The following is a 24,340-nucleotide window of genomic DNA, read 5'->3' as shown; positions in this document are numbered from 1 at the left end:
ATCAAGTGAGTGAGAATCTAGATCTCATGTTGGCCTGCCCTAAAAAATTCAAATAGTTTTCGGAGAGTCAAGTATAAAAGGAGGCCTACCCTTCTCATTTGAAACCTAATTCATCTAATCAAAATTTAATTACACTCTAGAAAATTCAATTCAAGTGAGAAAACAATCAAGCATTAGAGAAGAAGTTTAATCAAGTTAAAACATTCAAGATGGCATCCATAAACGACCTTCTATAAAGACATTCTACAAGACATCCTAAAACCATTGTATGAGGATTCAAGAAAGCTTCATCAAGGTATACATTTCAATTGCAAGCATTCAATTTCACATCTAGCCTTTCCCTCAAAAGGAAAGTATCTTGTTATTTCCATTACAAATACAATTTCAATTTCAAGTTACTTCCTAAATCGGGGTTTGACCCAAGGAAAAACCCTATCCACAACCCCTTTTCCTCTCATTTTGTGTGCAACTAATTGACTCAAGAGTTGTAATCAAAGGTCTTGATAGACTTGACGATGACCAACAAGTTCAGATTTTGACAAAGTGAAAAGCGGAGGACTAGGGCAACCTAGCATCCCAATCTCAAAAAAAATTCCTCAGTTTCTAATAGTGAATCTAGTGTGCCTTCCTTATTTGGAAAAGATCCCACTTGCCTGTCTTTGAGTTATTAGACAAGGGTGACCTACCATCCTTGTCTCAACAATTCAACCTGAGCTTTGAAGAACAAAATCTAATCTTATTCTTCTGCTCAGATCTACGCTTGTTGATCTGTTTGATATTTGTAGTAGTCTTATTATTATTTCACTTCAATTATCCTTTATTTTACCCTAACTTCACAATCTACATCCAAATTTCAACTCAAAGAGGGAGACACCAAATTGGTTTAACTTTAATTAGTGTTTTAGCCCTTTTCCTAATTGAATTGTGGCTATATCTATTGAATTTACCCCCCTCTTTTAATGTTTTGGTCCCTAGATAAGATTAGTGGTTTTATTATCTTAATTGATGAAACCCTAATTTTACAACCATTACAACATATGTGTGTGTGTGTGTGTGTGTGTGTGTGTGTGTGTGTGTGTGTGTGTGTGTGTGTAAATACATACAGACATATATGTGTATATATAGTAGGAAAGTTAGAATGTTAATTTAATGATTTGAATTTTGGGAATGATTTTACACTTTGTGGGATTGATGTAGATTAATCTCTCATCCTATAAAAAATAATATATCGAGATAAATTGATGATTTAGTAGTAGACAAGTTAATACATCTATGAATGAATGCTAATGGTCTTCAAATAAAGATAAATAGAGATCAAATTGTGGGCCAAATCTAATACAAAATTAGGTTGGTTGTCAATATGTTACTACATTAAAACATTCACATTAAAAATAAAGAAAAAAAACATAAATTAAATGAAAAATAATATAAATATTATAATTTCACTAGAAAAATTTTAAGAGATTTTTTAATATTGTTCATATATAATCTTTGATAAGCAATTTCTTTCAACAAATTTAACTAACCAAGCAAGCAAAAGCAATAATCATATATATCTTTAAAAATTAGAAGTCCATTCCCTCAAACATAATGCCATATTTTTTAATTAAGAATTATAAGATTTCAAAACAAAAATCAATAACTTAAATATTAAGTTAGATTCTATAAATAATAAATATAATTTTTATTATTATTTAAATGAAATGTCTATATTATCAAAAATAAAAATAATGTTAAAAAAAAGTCTCACTATTACAATTCATAAGGAAAACAACCCAAAACACTAAAACAAACATAAAACTTATTTCTCTGAAACATTTTTTTAATTTATTTTTAATAATAAAATCCATATCAGATAATCTTTTAATGGACAACTCAACCACTCCGATCTTTTCCATCTTCCATCAACATACCTACCCTGAAGTTTGGGTAAGAAAATAAACGGTGCTCAATAACAGATTATGCAAGCAATGATTAAACATGGAGAAAGCCGACTTGCAGAACAGTTTTACGTGTCATTCAAGCTGACAAAACGTATTGATAATAAATTCAAGGGAGGAAAGAGGAATTTGATGCGCAAACTCAATTGGAATAAAGAATTTTAGTTGGTTGCAAGATGCACCAGCTTAACAACTTCAACTATTTCGTTAAAAAAAACAGTTCTCTAATGTTCTTCAATTCATTTATTATGCTATTTTCTTCGTTTCATTGGCCAAATTGACTATTATCCAAAATCTAGAAGAAAGGTTTATATTTGAAGATGTTAGATACATTCACTTTAACCAAAACATTCTATTCGTTAGGAAGTTTCAATTATTATAATATATGTATTAATGTAAGAATTCAAATATCTTTTAATTATATTTTTATAACTTGTTATAATAGTAAAATAATCAAGATTGAGAATCTTTATCAACTTGATCATGATCCTGGAGCAATTTCCATGCCATCAAACCTCATGGAACCTAAATATTCATTCCCACCATGCTAAGAGCTGATCACATAGGCCAAAACACACTCATAATATGCATGGGAATAGGCTTACACTCACACCAATCACAAATTAAACATGTGAATATCACTCAATTATATAAAAAAGGATGATATGCCATCAATCATAAAAAAATAACTTTGAATCCAAAAAATACTAGATTGTAGAGAGGGGGTATAGAGTATCATTGCAATGGCCTTAGGAATCGGTAAATAAATCAAGTACATCTAGATCACAAGAGATGAGATTTCTTAAATTATAAAATCATATAATTGGTAATTCACAACATGAATGGACTCTAAAATCACCTTCCATTTATATTTGGGTAAACATAGGTAACTCACATCTCAAATTGTACTCAAATGTATAATTGGGCATAGTAGGAAAGGCCAAATGTGGCATCTCCAAAATAACCACAGTTGGGCAATAGCTCAAACTTTTGTAGCCAATCGGATTAATAACCTCATACCTATATCTACTCAACACACATATCAAGTGTACTTACTCAATATATATAATAGTCGAAACAAATGAAAACATCCAATGAGATTCAACATCATATATCATATACTTATAAAATTGCACAATAATCAATTAAAATTTCATATATGGAGATAAGAAATCCATTACATATATGATTATTTTCATAGAAAGAATAGCATAAGCATCTCAACAAACACAGGGGTAAGTACAAAAATATGGGGGACCAAAAAGTGGCCACACCACATTTTGGTCTCATACAAGACATAACACAAGTGCATTATAATGGACTTGTATTATAGCTTGGTAGTGACCAATCCTGGGCTCATTCGCTACTAATCCATAAGTGAGTGCACTATAATGTGCTTGTGTTATAATGTGAGTACAAGTTATAGTGCACTTGGTTCATAATGCAAGTGTGCATAATATGGCTTGGTATTTATTGAACCTAATCTCAATCACTACCAAGCCATAACCCACTCACATTGTAGAAAACTAAAATTACGTCTCTTTATCTTCCCATCTCTCCCCATCTCTTTGTCAGTTGACACCCTTCCTCTTCTTTAGACTCTATACATGAAATAAGCATTTAAGTATAAGTGACATTTCTATATGTGTTTTTACTTTCTTATACTTTGAGCTAGACTTCATGTATAGAGTCAAGATGTTTAAGAATGGTTTTGGATCTCTATAAGTTATAATGTAGATTCTAGGTTTTGAATGATCTTATAATTTTTCAGACAATCAAAGTTTAGTAATCAACAGGCTCCTATAATTTTGCTCTCTCTCTCTCTCTCTCTCTCTCTCTCTCTCTCTCTCTCTCTCTCTCTCTCTCTCTCTCTCTCTCTCTCTCTCTCTACTTATTTCCATCTCCCCTCTCCATCTCTATTTCTACCTACATCTCCATTCCTCCCTCTATCTCTAACTACTTCTCCCCCCTTCCCATAGGTAGAGAGTAGAAAGGGAGGGAGGGAGGGAGAGAGACAGGGAAGGATTAAGGAAGAAGTAGGTAAATAGAGGGATGGAGATGGTAGATATAACTAGAGAGAGAGAGAGAGAGAGAGAGAGAGAGAGAGAGAGAGAGAGAGAGAGAGAGAGAGAGAGAGAGAGAGAGAGAGAGAGAGAGAGAGAGAGAGAGAGAGAGAGAGGGATGATATAGAGAGAAGTAGATAGGGAAGGATAAAGAGAGGGGGTGCAAATGAGAGATGTAGAGGTAGGTAGAGAGAGATGGGGGGAGATAGAGATAAGTAGAGAGGTAGGGGAGAGAGGGAGAGGTAGGTATAGAGGGGGAGGGAGGGAGAGGTCAAAGGAGAGATAAGTGGAAAGGGAAGGAGGGGGAGAGGTATGTAGAGAGAGAAGCATAGAGGAAATAGAGATAAGTAGAGACATAAGTATGGAGAGGAGGAGGTGGAGAGAGGAAAGAGAAGAGTGAGAGAAGAGAGATAAAGAGACATGGAGGCAAAAAGAGGGATAGGTATGTAGAGAGAAGTAGAGAGGGAAGGGGACACAGATGAAGAAGGAAGAGAAAAGTGGTTAGAGATATTTAGGGAGGGAGAAAGGGTTGGGATAGAGAGAACTAATGAGAGAAGGGAGGTAGAAAGACAAAGAGAGAAGTGGGGAGGGAAGGAGATAGGGAGAGGTGTATGGAGAGATCTGGAGAGTGAAGAAAGGGGATAGAGATAAGTAGAGAGGGAATTAGAGAGAGAAAGAGGTCACTAGAGAGGGGGAAAGGAGGGAGAAATAGGTAGAGAGATTTACGGAGGGAGAGAGGGATGAGAGAGAGGGTGGAGAGATATAGGTAGGTAGAAAGAGGTGGAGAGGTGGAGAGGGAGTGAGAGAGAGGAGGAGAGGGAGGGATGGAGAGGGATGTAGAGAAATAGAGGTAGGGAGGGAGTGAGGGGGAGATATGTAGAGAGAGAGGGAGTGGGGAGACAAAGATAAGTAGAGAGGGGAGGGAAAAGAGAGATAGGTTTGGAGATTGGGAGAGAGATAAGAGAGAGAGATATGCAGAGGTAAAGAAAGAAAAGGGATAGTTGTGGGGAGAGAGATAGGTCTAGAGTTTGGGGAAACAAAGAGCTTTCACATTTTCAATTTGTGGAGTTTTATGATGGGTAGTTTTATGACAATGAGCTTCCACCTCTTCAATTTTTGAAGCTTGTCGTAGTTTGTAAATTGTTATTACATCAATTTTTTGAATCTATGCTTAAAGATTCTCTTCAACAGATTTAGCCTTCTCATGCTCATGGAAAAAATTAATTCAATTTGATTTGAAGTTTCTAAATCCCTTTAAACAATTATATTATAAAGGGCAATGCCAAACTACAAATAAGGCTTGCATACCTAAAGTCACATGCAACAATCAAGATTCAATGGATGGTGCAAAACCCAAGTGTTCACTCATGGTTAATTTGTTGTGTGTTGCCCAACCATAAAGCACCACACATGTAAGACCTTACTACAAAATTCAAATATGAACTTTGCACACAACTAAGGTTATTTTAAACTTTCCAAAGAGTTTTAAGCATGGAGTTTATCATTCTAAAGGGGTTAAGTCTATGACAAATCATAAGATTGTTTATCATGAAGGAAGGTTATCACAACCAAAAATCAGATATATTTACTATTTAACTAGTCCTTTCAAGAGGCGGTGATATCTTTACAAAAAGAGGGGTAATTGTTTTGGAAAGTGAAAAGAGAAGCACAGAGTTTGAGGCAGCTATTCCAAAGAGGGCAGGGAAGTCAAGTCAAGAAATGGAAGCGTAAGCAATGTGTATAATATCATTCTGTGTTAGCTTTTTCTTCAATATAGTGTCAGTGGGCCCAACCTTCTATTATTGTACATCACCATACTTCACCAAATCAGATCTCCTTTATTCTTCTTTTCAGGATTTGACTTTAATAACCATCTTATAAACTTTTAGACACCTATCTCTATCAGATCACAATGGTCTCCCTCAAATAGGGAAGTTCCTTTTAAGGATTACAAGACCCAATTTTCCCATTATCCTGTATTAAGATCTGCTTTTTTTAATTCTCTGTACTTACCTAATATTTGGCTTTTTCTTCTATTTTTCTTTCTCTGGTGGAAGATGTTTTTCTTCTTTGAGCTGTATTAACTGCACGATTGTTAAGTGTTGCAGAGGTTTTAACAGGTTTTAATGAAAGAGTACAATTTTGGGCACTTGTTTTATTTAAGAAGTTGTACTGGAGTCAGTGGTGACAAGAGGAACAAATGGTTAAGACCTGACCTGTTTTATTATTGTTCGGGATTCTAACCATTTCAGATTTCTGGGTGGAACAGCAATGGAGATTAGGTGCCATGAGGTATTGCAATTGTTTTCTGTTTTTCTCTGCTAGAAAATTCATATGCTGGGAATGGATCTGGACTGAACATAATCTGATCCTTTTTCTGTAGAATTACATTCAAAATTCCAGAGGAGTGCAGCTATTTACTTGTAGATGGTTGCCTCTGAAAGCTCCCCAAGCTCTGGTTTTCTTATGCCATGGTAAGAACAAGAAGAATATGTTGTTCCTGTAACTCGGCAGTTTTTGTTAATGGGTTTGCAGTGTACTCACATGATTCATTTACAACAATCCTGCAGGGTATGGAATGGAATGCAGCGTATTCATGAGAGGTGGGAAGCAAATGCATTGTGCAGCTTTTTCTCTCCAATTGGAAAATAAATCTCTGTATTGATTGTGTGGTACCATTTGTTTGGCAGAATGTGGAGTCAGGCTAGCCCGAGCTGGATATGGTGTTTTTGGAATAGACTATCAAGGCCATGGAAAATCGAAAGGACAAAGGTGCTACATTAAAAAATTCAGCAATATTGTTGATGACTGCAGCAATTTCTTCAAGAGTGTCTGTGGTAATCCATTTGGTACCTTTTGTAATTGTATTTGAAGCATTTCCCTTCTCTTGTTTGTTTATTAGAATGTAATTGTATTTGAATCATTTCTATGCTGTTTTTGGATTGATTGTGTGTTTATGTGCATCGAAGTCTGGAACATACTGTATGATCCATATCAGGATGATGTTAGAACACTCAGGAGTGGAATGGAAACATCCTGAGTGTACCTGAGTGCTCTAACATTATGATGATGGTTCATAGAATATGTTCTGTTATATTCAAAGAAACATGATGGATTGAGGAAAACTTATATCACTAATCATTTCTCTTTTCTTGTTTGTTTATTCAATCGAAAAATTTGATGTATTTATTTCTTCAAAATTAAATATATTCAATTTCATTGCAGAGAATGAGAAATATAAGAACAAGCCCAGATTTCTGTATGGGGAATCAATGGGAGGTGCAGTTGTGCTTCTTCTACACAGGAAGGATCCCACCTTTTGGAATGGAGCTGTTCTTGTTGCTCCCATGTGCAAGGTATGTACTATGAATTATGCCAAACCAATTTCATTAAACTTGTACAGTTTGAACTCTCTGCTAATGCAAACAATTTGCAGATATCTGATAAGATAAAGCCTCATCCTCTGGTGGTTAACTTTCTCACCTGCTTGGAAGTGTTTATCCCCACATGGAAAATCGTTCCTACCAAAGATGTCATAAACTCGGCCTTTAAGGATCCAATCAAAAGGGAAGAGGTAATGGACTCTCTATTCCTTTCCTTTTATGAAGATCATATATGAAAAATAGTGTTATACAAATTCATGGAAAAAAGTAGATAGAAAAATTCACACCCCATAAGTTCAAACTGGCACACCAGCCCAAAACAAAACAACATTGCATCAAGACCCTGCAAGAGTAGCAGAGTTTAGCAGGCGTTTGCTGGCATCTTCAGAGGACTAGTCTCCCTTAAGTTAAGCTCGCCTTTTTTTGGCCCATTTTGACAGTAAGACAGACCAAAACAAGACATATTGAGTCTGGGGCTGAGTGGCAAAAATACCTCTGAATTAAGATGACAGGATTGGCTCAAACATAAAACATGCAAATTTTCTAATGGAATTCAACATACACAGAGCTCACCATTTCAATCTAATGGGTTTTTTCACATAAACATCATTGTTTTGCAGATTCGATCCAATCAACTTATATACCAAGACAAACCCAGGCTGAAAACAGCCTTGGAAATGCTGAGAACCAGCATGGACTTAGAGGAAAGGCTCTGTGAGGTAATCAAGAACAAAAATTTCTCTTTTTTCCTCTTTGTTCCCCTGCATAACCAATAAGACTTAACATCCCCTGAATGGATGATGAACAGGTAACCCTGCCATTCCTTGTTCTACACGGAGAAGATGACATCGTGACGGATCCAAGCGTGAGTTACGCGCTGTACAATTCAGCGCGCAGTGTGGACAAGACAATAAAGTTGTATTCAGGGATGTGGCATGCCCTCACCTCCGGTGAACCAGACCAGAACATTGATAGGGTCTTCACTGACATAATTGCGTGGTTGAATCACAGAGTTTGGCAGTATAGCAGTGAGATTGGATTGGTTAGGCAGACGCAGCATGAAGAAGATGATTATGGAATCAAGCAATCTCAGTTTGCTGACAAGTGTGAGGTGGGCCAAGTGGATAAGTCCCACACCAAATACCTCCATTCCGCCCTGTGATTCTTGACCAGCTGGAATGGTTTTGTGCGCTTCCCAAGTGAATGAATAAAATAGAATTTTTCTTGGTTTGGCAACCTTTCCATTATTACATTGCTTCTAGAAGCTTATCGGCCGTTGCTTCCGTCTGCAAATTCCGGGACAATAATTCAGATGGATGATGATTATAAGGGAAAATATGAAAGTATTTAGAGTTAGACACGCAGGCAATAATATCAATTTACATTTTGATCAAAGATTTGTATTGTAAATTGATGAATATGTATGACACGTCTAATGTATATTTATATGAAATGGGTTTTTTTTTTTTTAATTTGGTGTTTAGTGTTTTTTCTTTTGGGATAAATGTGTTTGACATTCAATAATAATAATATCTTAATAGAGTTTGAATCTTAGCCACAAAAACAACCACACCATTACTTAATCATTATTTAATAGTATCTTAATAGAGTTTGAATCTTTGTGTTATTTAATCATTATTTAATAGAGTTTGAATCTTAATGATAAGAACAAGGACACCATTATTTAATCATTAGTTAATAGGGTTTGAATCTTAATGATAAGAACAACACCATTACTTAATAGGATTTGATTACTTAACTATTACTTAATAGGATTTGAATTTTAATGATGAGAACAATCACACAACTACTTAACCATTACTTAATAGGATTGGAATCTTGATGATAAGAACAACAACAACATTATATAACCATTTCTTAATAGGGATTGAGTGTTAATTATAAGAACAACAACACGATTACTTAACCATTACTTAATAGGGTTTGAATCTTAATGATAAGAACAACATCATTACTTAACATCTTAATAGGATTTGAATCTTAATAATAAGAACAATGATACCATTACTTAACCATCACATTATGTCAATGTTTACTGTTAGTATATTTTATTATTATAAATTAAAATTTTATTTTAATTAACCATCACATTATGTCATCTTAATGATAAGAACAACGATACCATTACTTAACCATCTTATTATGTCAATGTTTAGTGTTAGTGTATTTTATTATTATAAATTAAAGTTTCATTTTAAATAGTATATATATCTTAAATGTCTATATCTACAATATGTTCAAGATATAAGAAGTGTTTTGTCATTTTTAGATAAATATATATAAGATATTTTTATTTATAATTTTTTTTTTTAAATTATTAATAATGTCCAAATTTTATGGAAAAGACTTGTTTCTTTAGTAATATTTAATAAATGTATCGAAGATCTTTTTTTTATCTAAAATTAAATAAATCATTCACTATTCTTGAATAATAATTATATCAATGGTACCCAAACTTTATTATGAAAACAATATTTTAATAGTTTTATATATTATTATTTATAAAAAATTTAAACAAAAAATAATTATTAGTATATAAGAAATGCATTAATTTAAACTATTCCAACTATAAATAGTTGACTAAATAAATGACACAGGAAATGTATTATTTTAAACTATTCCAACTATGAATAGTTAACTAATTAAATGACATTTTATTTTAATTATTAAATATCAATATTTTTTATGGATAAATTGTTGTTAGATTCAAAATAAAAGATAAGATTATTTGTTTTACACAAGTATGTCATTACACTTTACCTCTTACTTGTTATTGTGACTCAATTATATAAATGGATACATAAGTTTTACTTTTATGTAAGAAATATTTTAGATTTTTTAAATAATTATTTTACCTTTGTATATCACATTTATGTTTTTGTTTAAATCATTAATTATTATTTTGATAATTTTTAAATGTGTTTTAATTACATAAAATTAATTAGTATACACACAACAAATATACACATATCCACATGCACATACACATGTACACACAAATGTGTATGTGTATGTACATCCACACACACACGTGTACATACACGTACACATACACATACGCATACACGTGTGTGTGCGCTCGCGCATGTAACAAACTCAATTTCAAAATATTCATATACATTTCAAAATGCAATTCATATGTTCACACACCTCTTTCTCAAATTGATTATTGATAAAACTAAATTTCATATTTCTATACAAAATACAGTTTTCAGTATGTTTCAATCCCACTCAAAAATATGCAATTTGATCATTATGTTATGCCTTGAGATAAAACAACACAACAAACCCATATTTGTAGTGTCACAAATTGCACCTTGTGCATTTATGACACTTATGCATTATGTTTGGTGCATTTATGACAAAATTTAAAATCGGGATTTCATGAATTTGACTTCATGAATAGAAAAAATGAAGTGTTAGCAACCTATGGTCTAAATTTGGGATCCAATCAATCAGACGAGAGTGCAACGCGCACAAATGTTCTAAAAGAATTCCGAGATTCAAATACGTATATTCTATATTAGACCTATTCTGATGCATGTCCCTTCACTCTAGCGCATCCAAAATGGCTATTCTCGCCCATTCCAAGAAACAAAACTCACATTTATGCCTCATTTGTCACTCTCTCATCATTATGATTCTCAAGCTCTCTCTCTCTCTCTCTCACACACACACACACACAAAAAAAAAAAAAAAAAAAAAAAAAAACATTGAAGCCCTGCCATATCTTCCTCACACTTTAGCAGCAAACAAGACTTCTCTCTATCCACAATCACATCTATTGTTTCAAAAGAGAAGACATAGCTGCATAATGCTCTCTTAATTATCTAAATTCTTATTAATTGATGTTTTATTTATCTAGAACTTGTATTTATATTTTATCTATCATCATTTGATCTCTAGTAATAGTTGTTTTCCTCCACAACGAGGATTGTTTCTATTATGTGTATTTTATTTGATCTTTTATTTTGTTGTCTATGGAGGTGTAAACACAATAGGGGATTGGTGTCTCCAGTAGGTCGGTGCCTACTTCATATTGTAAGCGATTCATTGTTTTGTGAGGATATCTTTAGGAAGTAGATCCAAGTAGCTATTATCACCATGATTTTTCCCATCTTGGGTTTCCACATATATCCGATGCTCATTGTGTGCATGTGTATTCTTTTGTGTTGCTTAATTGTTATATCATTAAGTGAATTGGTTAATTCTGCATTGATTTTTTAAGATTCATGTTTAGAGAAGCTATTAATGAGAATTAATGATTGATTAAATTGAAATTGGGATATATTGATTCACCCCTCCCTCCCCCCTCTCTCAGTATATTATGTTCCATCCAGACCTCATTTTCTACTAATCCAATTAATTTGAGTACAGCTACGTAAATACCATATTGAAAGCATTTTAATGTTTAGCCATAAACTCACCATCTTCCATTATGAGGATGTACAATTTTTTTCTTAGGAAAATTTTATTCACTAGGGATTTAGCATGATAAATGTCTCTAATATTATTCCAAATTTGAATTATGGTAGTCTCTTCATGCAATTCAACAATAGTAAATTATTAAAAAAATGAGTCTAATGAGATCCTTTACTTTTATCAACATCATGTCCTATTCTTCTAGTGGTGTAGTTGTAGATTTAGATCCAAATACTATAGCCCATAGATCTTAGTCTACGAACACATCCACTATCTTTCTCTTCCAAGATTAAAATTTTATGCATGATAAATTTCTCCATCTGCATCCTTGATGTGTTTTTTACCTTTTCCTAAATTAAGTTCAAAACTCTTTTCGTACAAGCTCCCACTTAAATGAATATTAGTACAAAAACACCCTACCCAACACGTAGAATATGAGATGATTAAGGTTTGATAACAAATATTAATGAAAGGTACAGAAAAAAATCTACACTAAAATGTTGAGAGTATTGGACAAATTTAAACTTTTTGATAATTACAAAAAGAAGAAGCACAATAAATTGAATGATATGCTATAACATAGGTGTATGTGGAAAAAACTCTTTTAGGAGAGAAAATCGACATTCCATGGCAATCTAATATATTATTTAATATACAACACAATTACAATACACTTGTAGAGAAAGCCTTCACAAGATCGTCACCAACCAAAGATTTGAAGGAATTTTAGTTACTTAATAATATATTTAAAAAACTGTCTCACAACTTCCATCTCAAGCATCTAATATACAAGAGATATAATACATGAAACCATCAAATGGTCATCTAGAAAACCATGAGCTAAAACCACCCAACAAGTGGCACCCAAATACTTATCTTAGAAAACTAATTCCCAAATTTAAAGATGTCCATAAGCTAAAAACTACAGTTAACTTTGAAGTGGTACTAAAGATAAATGAGCCTTTTAATAAAATTTGAGTATTATTGGATCTAAAAATGGTTTGTGAATGCAAATTCAATTACAAACTCCAAGAAAGAGGAGATTTTATTTGCACATGATACTAAGGCAATACACATCTGTCTAGGAGATGATGTAAATAGTTCATATGAAGAACAAATTGTTCAAGAAGCAGATACAAAAGATAATTCCATATTGATATACTCAATCTCTAAATTGCCTACATAGATGAAATGAAAGAACCACAATAGTTTACCCACAAGGTGTATGGGTTTAGAATGGTATTTATGGTAACTAGTCATTTAGAAAATGTACGACAAATCATGATAAATATCATGCCATTGGAAGAAGCAAAAAAGACTCAAAAAGCAAGAACAAAAAATATGTAAACCATATCCAAAGAGGAATCTCCCATTTCAAAATTTACAGATTCTTGGGAGTAAGTAATTTGAATGAATACATAATAGATATGAAACAAATAGTCAAATGTGAACAAATGTAGATTACAACACTACAGGACACATTGGTCTACATTCTACAATGTTGCATGTTGGTAGAAAAGACACAAAGACAACATCCCTCGTGTTGGTGCGTCTTTAAAATTTTGATAAAAAAAGGTGCATACATGAGGAAATGGAATGTCATAACATTCCAAAATACAAGTGTTTAATCAGCCTAGAGGACCAGCTACGTATACGTGCAATTGCATGATGGCAAGTATATAGGTAATATGACCATTGATTGTACATATAAATTTTCTTTGGGAGATTAATACTAGTAGTCCAAACATGGTATATAATCCTAAAATGAAGGGATAAACAAAATGATTTGAAAGATATTTAAAAAGACTTCATCCACACATTTTAATTTTGAGATGAAAATGATAATAAATACACCACATTAAAAAGAGGAAGGAAATCGACTTTAAGTTAGTTGTAGAAGTAATACATAACCACTTCCTCATAATCCTCCACCTTAGAGTCAACATATATAGAAATCGATAGAGTGGATGGATGAAAAAATGCATCATGCAAGTACCCAATGCTACACAACATATCAATAAGGAGAAGACTTGGACCCTAAAATAGAAATAAAGGTGGCAAAAGGTGAAAGAGAATTACAACACTATAAAGATTCAAAAGATCAATATTACAACCAACATCTTAAATTGAGGGAAGAAAACATCGCTTTCATTGTCAATCCTAAACTTACCAAAAAGAGGGCCTATTGGATTGAACAAGTAGTTGCAAAAGTGATTTTAAGCCTTTGTCTGAGTTTGAAGACCTGTATCCTTGAGCATTCACAAAAAGGAAAGGGATTAGAGAAGAATTAGGAGTGGTGAAAACACAATTGAAGGAGATAAAACACAAGAAATTACCATATAGGTTCAATCCTAACATGAAAAAGAAAGTCAAAGAAAAACTAGACAAAATATTAGTAGTTGGAATCATAAAACCAGTTGAAGATTTAGAATGGATCAACCCCATAGTCTAGAATAAAAAGAAAAGGTAAATCAAGATATGTGTTGATTTTTGGGAATTGAATAAAGTTTGCATGCATGATCCCTTCCCAACTCTATTGACAAAAGATATTAGAATGTGTTGCACAAACAAAGATTTATTCCTTTACCGATGGATTCTCTAGATACCATCAAGATAGGATATGAGAGAAAGACCACACTTGTGATAGAATGGGGACCACATTCATATACATGGTCATGCCATTTAGTAGAAATAATTATCCAACAATATTTATCCATATAATGGTGAGCACATTCAAATATTTTATTCATGACTTTTAGAAGGTATACTTGGATGACTAGATGGTCTCCATACAATGCTACAAAAATATAAAAGCATGCAAATATCACTGAAGATGAAGAAAAGTGAATGGTATAAAGCATAAAATAATAATAATTAGAGCATAAAGACCATATACCTTCTACCTCTTGCTATAACTAAAGTGGATGCACCCTATTCTACTTGATTTGTTCTTGATTTAGGATGATGTGTGGATTGCTCTCTAATTGCATAACATATGAATGGTCTAATTGGAAACATAAGGGTAGGCTTATGAATTCTCTAAGGCAATTTTGGCATGATAATGATATGGCAAATGATTGATTATTTTTGAAGGGAGGAAGCTCCAATTTATAGATTTTTAGAAGAGTAAATGGACAATGAGGATTGAAAGCTGATGAAGTGATTAGAATGCAGGAGAAGGTGTGAGTTGGATTGAGTTCATAGCCTTGTGACAAATGTCACAAGGTGGAGGCATTGGGAAGAACACTTGTCATGGGGAAGAGGGCAAGGTGTGCTCACACATGTGTGAGCACATCTTGGGAAGAACATGAGAATGACAAGTGCAGACAAAAATGGCAAAATGGAAGATGTGTAAGAGGAGGGAGTTACACATGATGCAAAAGGAAAGTGTGTTAGGAAGAACACTTATAATGCATGTGTGGGCACCAAATAAATATTTGGTCAAAAGGTGAAGTGGAAGTGGGAAAATGACTTGTGCATGTAAGTTATTGTATGAGGGGTAGTCGCATGTGGACTTGGATAGGTGTGATGAATTAAAATTTAGAAGAAATGTTAATGAGTGAAGAAATCAAGGGGATTAGCTAATTAAATAGGAATTAATTAGCTAATCAAGATTATAGGAATATTGGGATTTGATTTATTAAAATATATCAAACTTTAGAAGAATTAGTGGGATACATAGTTAATTAATAAATTAATTATATAGAAGGGAGAATAATTAATTATTTTAGAAGAACAAGGGGCAAACATAATTTATAAGATTAATTATGTTACAAGGGATAATTAATTAAATTTATTTTAATTAATTTTAGGTCTCTACATGTGCCCCTCTTTGTGTGGTGTTGTGAAATACCAAGTCAAATATAGAAATGCCCCAACGAAGATAGAGAGACAATTATGGAAAGATGATGCCCTCTCGAGAATTTCGCCAAAAAATAAGATTTTGAGGGCAAGTTATTCGAACAAATAGGTGTAGAGGATGAGTAGGAAAGAATTAAGTTGGTGAAGGAACAAAAGAAAAAGGAGAAAATAGGCATAAACGATAGATGAAGGAAGGTGAAGAGGGGGACTATGTATAGGCTAGGGAGGGCCCATTGGAGGTTATTTGTGCACTCTCAATTTACAAAGCAACAAGAGCCCTAGAGAATAAGGAGCAACATATTGGTGAATATTCCACATCACGCACAATGCGGGGAGTGGGTGAGGCGGTACCAGCAGCGACTTGAGCTTGGAGAGTTCGTACATAACATAACCAACCTCGTGGTTTAGTAGATTAGGTCATTTATTGCAAATTAATGAGGGGGGGAATTGGTTGGGGCACTGACGTTGATAGTCAGTTTGGCATCTACATCCATGGTCTAACATATGGGCCTAGGAATCGGTGCAGACATAGATGGGGAATCACATGCACATGCGACAAACCACATTCACATGTGTCAATATTTCTATCAACATTTGTGATTAAGGTTTGGAGTTTGTAGAGGGGTGGAGGAACTAAAGGAATGACATCTTTGTCATTTGATGTAAGCATCTATAAAATAGTGTCGACACCTCAGTTTGGATGTTTGTGTTGTTCAGCATATGGGGATTAGGAACAACATCTCTACCAAAGAGGAAAAATGAGATAGAAGGGAAAAGGGAAAATGGGGAAGACAGATAGGGGGAGGCCATGACTATCGTAGGTTGAAAAATAGGCTAGAATAGAAGAGAAAGAAATTGACTAGATTTGGGTATGAATACAAGAGAAATTAGGTCTTGTGGAGTCTAGGGAGCAATGGCCTCTGACTATGAGATTACGAGCGGAGGTGGGGAGGATTGATCAAATGCTCCTCCATGTAGTAAGAATGGAGTGGGTGGATAGGTGGTCATGTGTGCGTGTGCACAACATGATGGTGACCACATTGATCAAGAGATGACACAACAAGACATTTAGCTTCCACTTGCCAATAGGAGAGGTGTTTATCACACTAGAGGACGTCCGGAGGATCCTCTTAATCCTAATTTGAGGTGTCATCCTAGAGTATAGGGTGGATCATGGAGAGCATTAAATTAGGCGGGTGTTTAAGACAAATCAATTGCCAATGGACAAGACATGAATAAGGCTAGAGGCTTATATAGAGAGATAGAGACACATATTAAAGATAGCCTTATACGTAGTTGGGCTGATTAGCAATTGCCTAATGCCAATCCTGAGTGAGCACAAATTTTCTATTGGTTGGGCGAGGATCTTGTATTAGGCTCTAGGGGATGCAGGCACCTATTTGTGGCAATATGTGATGTTAAGACAACTTTACCATAATATCCACATGTGTGTATATTGGGGCTATAGGAGCTTGGGGACAAGACTAACAACACTCCATATTTGTGCATTCGAGCACATAGTTATTTTTTGATTGCTTGGGGTGAGAGATAAGGAGCCACAAAACCCTTATGTATGTAGATAGGGGGCCTTCTACACTATACAAGGATGGATGCATTAGGATACTAGAGGTAATGCTTGGATGATATGATTGTATTTACCTAGAGACCGTACATGACATGCGAGGAATTGGATGATGATGGTTATTATTTATCTTTTATATAGACCAAATGTTGTCTGATTAGACAAATATTTCATGTCATTGACTAATACTTGTTGCACAAGGTTACGAATAAGTTTGGGGTTCAACAAGATATGATGGGAAAGGATCTCACACACCCATGCATCATGCAAGAGACAAGAGTATGGGGGGATCAGATAGATCTGATGTGGGATCAATCAATCTTCTTAGCGATAGTACTAGTGCCATGGGATCCATGGGCAAATGTTATTGATGCAAGGAAATCATTAGAGTATGCAGCATGGTGAGCTCAGCACAAGCCAATGAGATTGACCATCCCAAGAGTACTAGATTAAGATGAAGAGATGGAGTAGATCACGTGGTAGGAGGAGATGAGGATTATGGAGATGGGGGGGGGGGGACATGTTGATGGCAGAGTCTTCGACAACATCATAGGCATGGGTGCTGAGACCACCATGAGTGCCTAGACAAAGGAGGCAAGTAGGAGGACGTGCGTCATGACAAGTACCAAAACAACCACAACCACAACCATAGGCACAGCCACAACCTCAACCATAGTCGTAGGCACAACTAGGATAGGAACAAAGAGGTTCTTCAAGATAGGTTCAGGCTAAGGAGTAAGAAGGGGGATAGAGGGTGGGGCCTAGAGATAGAACCACATGAGCACCTATGATTATATAGGAGGAGTATGATTGCCTATAAGGAGTAGGGACTCTCTTTATAGATCTATGTATGAGGAGAGGGCTCAAGTTGTGAGCATGTAGGTAGAGCTTGATACAGAGAGGGCTCATGTAGTGAGTATATAAGTAGATGTGGACAAGGAGATGACAAGAGTAGACAATCTCTAGGCAAAGAGGGACAATTTATGGACAACCTTGGATACAACCACTACAAATAGGGATGTGTATAGGGTAGAGTGAGACATAGTGTAAGATTCCATGCAGGAGATGGGGGAGGAGCAATGGTGGAGTTGGAGAGGATGAGGATAAAGTTAGATGGGTTATAGAGATAGCTAGCCAAGACCTAGGTAGATGTCACATGGTTGAGAGGAAAGAGGGATGTATCCTAGTAGATGTTGGTACCACAAGGGCTTACACAGGTTTTTTCAAATACACTAGTAGCTCAGGCACATGCGGAGTGGGTAGGATGAGAGGCATAGTACCATCAATATTTGTACCATCAGGTAGTGCTAGAAGATTCGAGGGATCCTTCTTACGCAGAGAGTATACGATTGGGAAGGACCCAATCATAAGCTTAATGTGGCTTAGTTAGTATGAGGGTACCACTACCACCACCACCAAGACCCATCTCAGGATGGGAAGGCCTCACACCATCAAATAGTGAGAGCATAGGATATATGATCATATTATGGGCACAACCATTTTTAACCTTAAGGGTATATCCTTGTACTTTGACTTGACACATTATTTTTGGATATATATGAGATCAACATGATTTTACTAGTGGTTATTTATTGTCTAAATGGAAATTGATTATGGAGTTTATGATAAACATTTAGTATACTTATGATTATAATTATTATTATGCACCATGATGTTTATGATGTTACTAACGTGTGTGGATGCATGATGGATGCATATATGTATGTATATGTGATGTTGTTTATGACGTGTTGTATATGATGTTGACAATTTGTGAAGCAGAATGGAGTGTGTATGTGTGATGATAATCAGTGGTATTTAGTTATGTTATGATGATGATATGTTGTATGGATGCATGTATTATGTGGATGTTAGTGATGTATGCATATGTCTAATGGTTTATGGCTGCAGGGTGTGTGTATATGCATATGTATGAGTACATAATTTATGGATGACATGATTAGGATATGTGTATGTATGTTCATGACAGTGTATATGTTATGGTAATGTAGATATTATGATGTATGTGACAATGAAATGGTTATGATTTAATGCAAGATATAAATATGATGGATATGCATGGTAAATTATAATGCATATGAATGCAAAGAAATGAAAGGACATGCATAATGTACTTAATGAATCTAAATGAACCTAAAGGAATCTAAATGAATCTAAATGAACCTAAAGGAATCTAAATGAATCTAAATGAATCTAAATGAATCTAAATGAACTGAAATGAATCTAAATGCAAATCTAAATGAATATAAATGCAAATCCTAAATGAATCTAAATACAAGTCTAAATAATAAATGAAATGTATGCAAATCCTAGGGGACTCTAGATGGGTAATGCATGTAAGGGATCTATTAAAGGGGGGGAGATGCACTAGTCCAAGTGAGATATTAATTGAATAGTGTGATTAATGATTATAGTTGTATGATGGTGACTAATAGTGTGTAGATGCAGATGAATGAAAAAGCAAAAATATGGAATGATCCTATAATGAGTTGCATGATCCTAATATATGCAATGCGAGGAAGTGACACCAACCTTTTCTTGACAAAATATCTTGTAATAAAATTTATAACATTAATGAAGGTGTACGAAAAATGGAAATAGTTTGGGATGAAAATGAAAGATGCCTAGTGGGGATGATAAATGCATGGTGAATGAAGATGCAGATGGGGGTGCTCCAATTTTTTTTTTTGTGTCAACCATAGTACATAGGACTAGGAAGAAAGAAATAGAAGGGGGTGAATAAATTGGAGCCTTAGGGGAAAATGGAGGATTTAAATGGAATAGGAAGATGATATGATAGGTTGGATGGATGGCTTAAAAATGGATAGGATATGATTGTTTTTATGCATGAATGTGGAGAGCAATCCTAGTTTTGATATTGTGAAGGAATACCAACACCATTGGTTATAAAGGCCAAGAAGCAATTATTTCCCTTTGTGTGGACTAGACTCTCAAACAAGAAGTTATCTTATGCATGCGAGTGCCAATATAACTGCGATGAGACATATGATGCATGAGAGAATGGGGATATCCTTGTGCACACAAGTCTTTTATGGAGACTTGGTGGGTATATACAAAGAATAGTCAACATAGCCATACCTTTATATTCAAAGTTATATCTAGACTTATTGGATCATGCATAAGAAAACTAATAAAAATGCCAACCAACAAAAATCATGCCCCAATATACACCAATCAAGACACACCAAGATATAGAAAGATTTGGGTAGTCCAAGTAGGTATATTCATGGGACAAAATATAAAATCATATCAAAATATCAATACATGCAAACAACTCCTTTGACCAACACACATCTCTTGCCAAGAGGTAGGACATGGATTTGGACAAAACCGCTAGGCATGGGAAGTATACATCGTGATCGGCATGATGGATAAAATATCACTGGGGGATAATTGACATGCTAACTAAGGAACACAAGCAAGGATGAATCAAGTTTTATTTTGTGTAACAAATTGCTAGTGGGTGCTTGTGATACATGGAAGTCGAATAAGCTCAATTTTGGTGGGAAGCTTAGTGTAATGGGATTAAGATTAGTGTGATGGGATTAATCTCAGTGTAATGGGATTAAATTCAGTGTAATGGGATTATCCTTATTTACAATATTGGGATTACTCATCATCTTAGCTAAAGGTAGGGGAGTGATGGGGGGAAGTGATGTTGAAAATGAATGCATAAGGAGAAGATGAAGAACTCTTGTACAGATAGGTAATGACAAGGGGAATGTATGGCATTATGAACTGAATGGAAAGATGGAAGTTTGATAAAGGGTTGGTAGAAAAATCTCTCTACTCAAAGGTATGATACGGATGGGGGTGGGTGAATAACAAGGGATGAGTATGTAATAAGTATCCAAAAAGATTATGGATTTAATTTATTTACCCTAGCGCTTGAGAATAAGTTTTCACCAACATACTTTCCCATAGCGCCACAAAGTGGTTTTCACTAATGGATGAATTATTTTTTATTTACATTTTTATTTGATTTTTTTTGTATTTTTAACATTTTTTTATTTTTTTGTATTTTTTAGGTTTTTAAAAACTAGGATGCCCCTAGGACTAGGCATTGAATCTCTTAATATGGATGATTTTCATAGGCTCATCCAAGGGTTCTCCTTCAAGTGTAGCAAGTTGATAGGTCCTAGATCCATACTTAGCAGTGATAATGTAGGGCCCTAACCAATTGGGCTCAAATGTTCATTTCTTGTTTCGGTCTTGAAGATTTTGCTAATTATCTTTAACGACAAGCTCACCAACTTCAAATTCATAGGTTTTGACCTTTTTGTTGTAGCTTAGATGGAGGTGATTATGATATACACGAAGATGATTTAAGGCATTAAGACACCTCTCATCAAGAAACTAAAACTCTTGAATTCATGCAACCATATATTCCTCTTCAGGGAGGATTTGATGTAATGATAACCTTAGAGATGGAAGTTCAATATCAATCAGCATGACTACTTCAAAACAAAAGACAAGGGAATATGGAGTGGCTCCAATAGGAGTGTGGTTACTAGTGTGGTAGGCCCAAAAGGTGGGATTAAGTTGCAAGTGCCAATCATGATCAGCTTCATTGACTATCTTTTTGAGGATTTTGATGAGAGTTTTATTATAAGCCCTTCCTTGATTGTTTCCTTTGTAGGTAATAGGGGGTGTGAAAGGGATGTTGGTTATTCAATTTCTTGCAAAGTTCTCATATGCCCTAATTTTTAAAACGCCTTTCATTATTCGTGATAATGGCCTGCGGGATACCATAGTGACATATGAGGTAATTCAAGATAAACTTTTCTATTTTATTGCTAGCAATTTAGGTGAGGGGAATGACTTCAACCCATTTACTAAAGTATTCAATGGTAGTTATAATGAATTTGTGGCCATTAGAGGAGGTGGGATGGATTTTGCCAATAATATTGAGACCCCTTTGTGGAAGGGCCAAGGTGTTATAATAGGCTACAATTATTTTGAAGGTGCATGCATGAATCAAATCATCATGCTACTGACATGTGAGACATTTCCTCACAAATTGATAGGCCTCTTGTTCCATTGTAGGCCAATAATAACCCATGTTGAGGATCTTTTTAGGAAAATTAAGACCACTCAAGTGTGCCCTACAGATACCTTCATGTACCTCGAATAGATCTTGTTCAACCTCTTCTTTGTCTAAACACCATAAGAGGCTTCCATCAAAGTGCCTTCGATATAGGGTATCTCCAAGAATAGTGTATCAGGTGGATAAACAAATGAAGGTTTGTTGTTGGGATTTGATAAGATTAGGTGGGATGGTATTGTGATGAAGGTAGGCACAAATGTCTTGATACCAAGGAGAATAAAGACTAACAATTTCACATGCCATGTCTAACTCAAGTACGTCATAGGCAGGTACCAAAAGATGCTCCACTGATAATTCACATTTATGACTGTTTTCAAATATCTGTATGAGGGATCCAACAGTAGTGATGGCATATGTAGATTTGTTGTTTACTCAAGGAATCTTCTCAAATTGGATTGAAGTGATATATTGCTTAAAATCTTCAACCATTCTATGAGAGAAACTTATCGTCCTTAGTTTGACATTCATCATTGACTTGTTTAATGACTAGTTGCATAGAAACAAAGATCAATGATTTCTACTTGATAGTTATGTGAAGTCATGTGATGAGTGCCTCATATTCAGCGATGTTATTGGTGCATTGGGATGCTAGCTTTTAAGACTTTGGTGTACAATCGCCTTGAGCTGAAATGAACAAGATGTTTTCCCCCAAACCTTGTTGTGTGTAGGAGCCATCAAATTAAAATTTATATTGGGTGGATTGTGTGATTGTCATAATGGCATCATTAGGAAACTCTGTGGTAAATGGATGGTCTTCTTGCAAAGGTTCTTCAGCTAATTGATCAACAATGACTTGTCCTTTTATATATTTTTAGTCCACATACTCGATATCAAATTCACTCAAGATCATGACCCATTTAGCTATTCTTCTCTTAGAGATGCTTTAGAAATGAGGTCCTTGAGTGGGTCAAATTTGGTGATGAGTTTGAAGATTTGATTAAGCATATAGTATCAAATTTTTTAAGTACTAAAAACCACAACAAGACATACCCTCTCAATTGATGTTTAATTGAGATTATAACCCACTAACATATGGCTGATATACTAGATATCTCTTTCTTTTCCTTGTTCATCTACTTGTGCCAAAAGTGCTCCCACAACAACTGTTGTAGCTGATATGCATAGGAGAAGAGGTTGATCTAGAAGAGGAGACATCAAGACTAACAAGGATGCAAGGTATTCCTTGAGTTTCTCAAAAGCCTTTTGACAGAGACAATCCCACTGAAATTTTGTATCCTTGCAAAGTAAGTTGAGTAATAAACTAGTGGATCGCTTGAAGCTTACCTTGTAGAATGCACAATTGTTTGAAATTCCAAGGAGGTGACATGTTCATTATAGATTTAACTTTTGCAAGGTTGAACCCAATGTCTCACTTTGACACAATCAATCCTAGGAGTTTTCTTTAAGTGATGCCAAAGACACATTTCTAGGGATTATGTCATACTTTGTGTTTCTCAAGACGTCCAGAGATTTTGTAAGCACATCAATGTGTCCTCTTGTTTTTTACTTTCCAAAGAGGTCATATACATAGTCCTCCATGATGTCATAGAGAATATCATGGAATATTGTAGTCATAGCTCTCTAATAGGTAGCCCCAACATTCTTGAGTCCAACAGACATTACTTGATAGCAAAATATTCTCCAAGGAGTAGTGAAGGTTGTCTTGTGTTGATCTTTTGTTGCAATTTTAATCTGATTACACCCTAAAAATCCATTCATTAAGGAGAGCATTTCATGTCTAGCTATTATTGGGTGAATATTTTGTCACCAGTGTACTAATGACAAAATATATAATTCACACAACGCTATGCTGAGAAATTAATCTCTCCTCTCATCAAGGGGAGGTTCCCTATGAAATTTCTCCTCTAATTAATAAGAAATTAAATTTGTGGGTTGGTGTTGGGCATATAACTCTCATT

The 24,340-nt window shown here is 34.7% G+C and overlaps 1 protein-coding gene across 1 annotated transcript; it reads left to right on the top strand.

Annotated features, from left to right (window-relative positions):
• Window positions 1–5,887: 5,887 nt before the first annotated feature.
• LOC131063285 (caffeoylshikimate esterase-like) lies at window positions 5,888–8,838 on the top strand. The gene is made up of 8 exons (XM_059216547.1): window positions 5,888–6,295; window positions 6,387–6,477; window positions 6,574–6,606; window positions 6,694–6,840; window positions 7,229–7,359; window positions 7,440–7,577; window positions 8,007–8,105; window positions 8,195–8,838. The coding sequence occupies exons 1-8, from the start codon at window positions 6,275–6,277 to the stop codon at window positions 8,546–8,548; spliced, it is 1,014 nt and encodes a 337-aa protein (XP_059072530.1). The 5' UTR covers window positions 5,888–6,274; the 3' UTR covers window positions 8,549–8,838.
• Window positions 8,839–24,340: the final 15,502 nt, after the last annotated feature.

Source organism: Cryptomeria japonica, chromosome 2 (assembly GCF_030272615.1).
Source record: "Cryptomeria japonica chromosome 2, Sugi_1.0, whole genome shotgun sequence".
NCBI classification, from domain to species: domain Eukaryota; kingdom Viridiplantae; phylum Streptophyta; class Pinopsida; order Cupressales; family Cupressaceae; genus Cryptomeria; species Cryptomeria japonica.
This window is presented reverse-complemented; position numbering and strand designations above follow the sequence as displayed.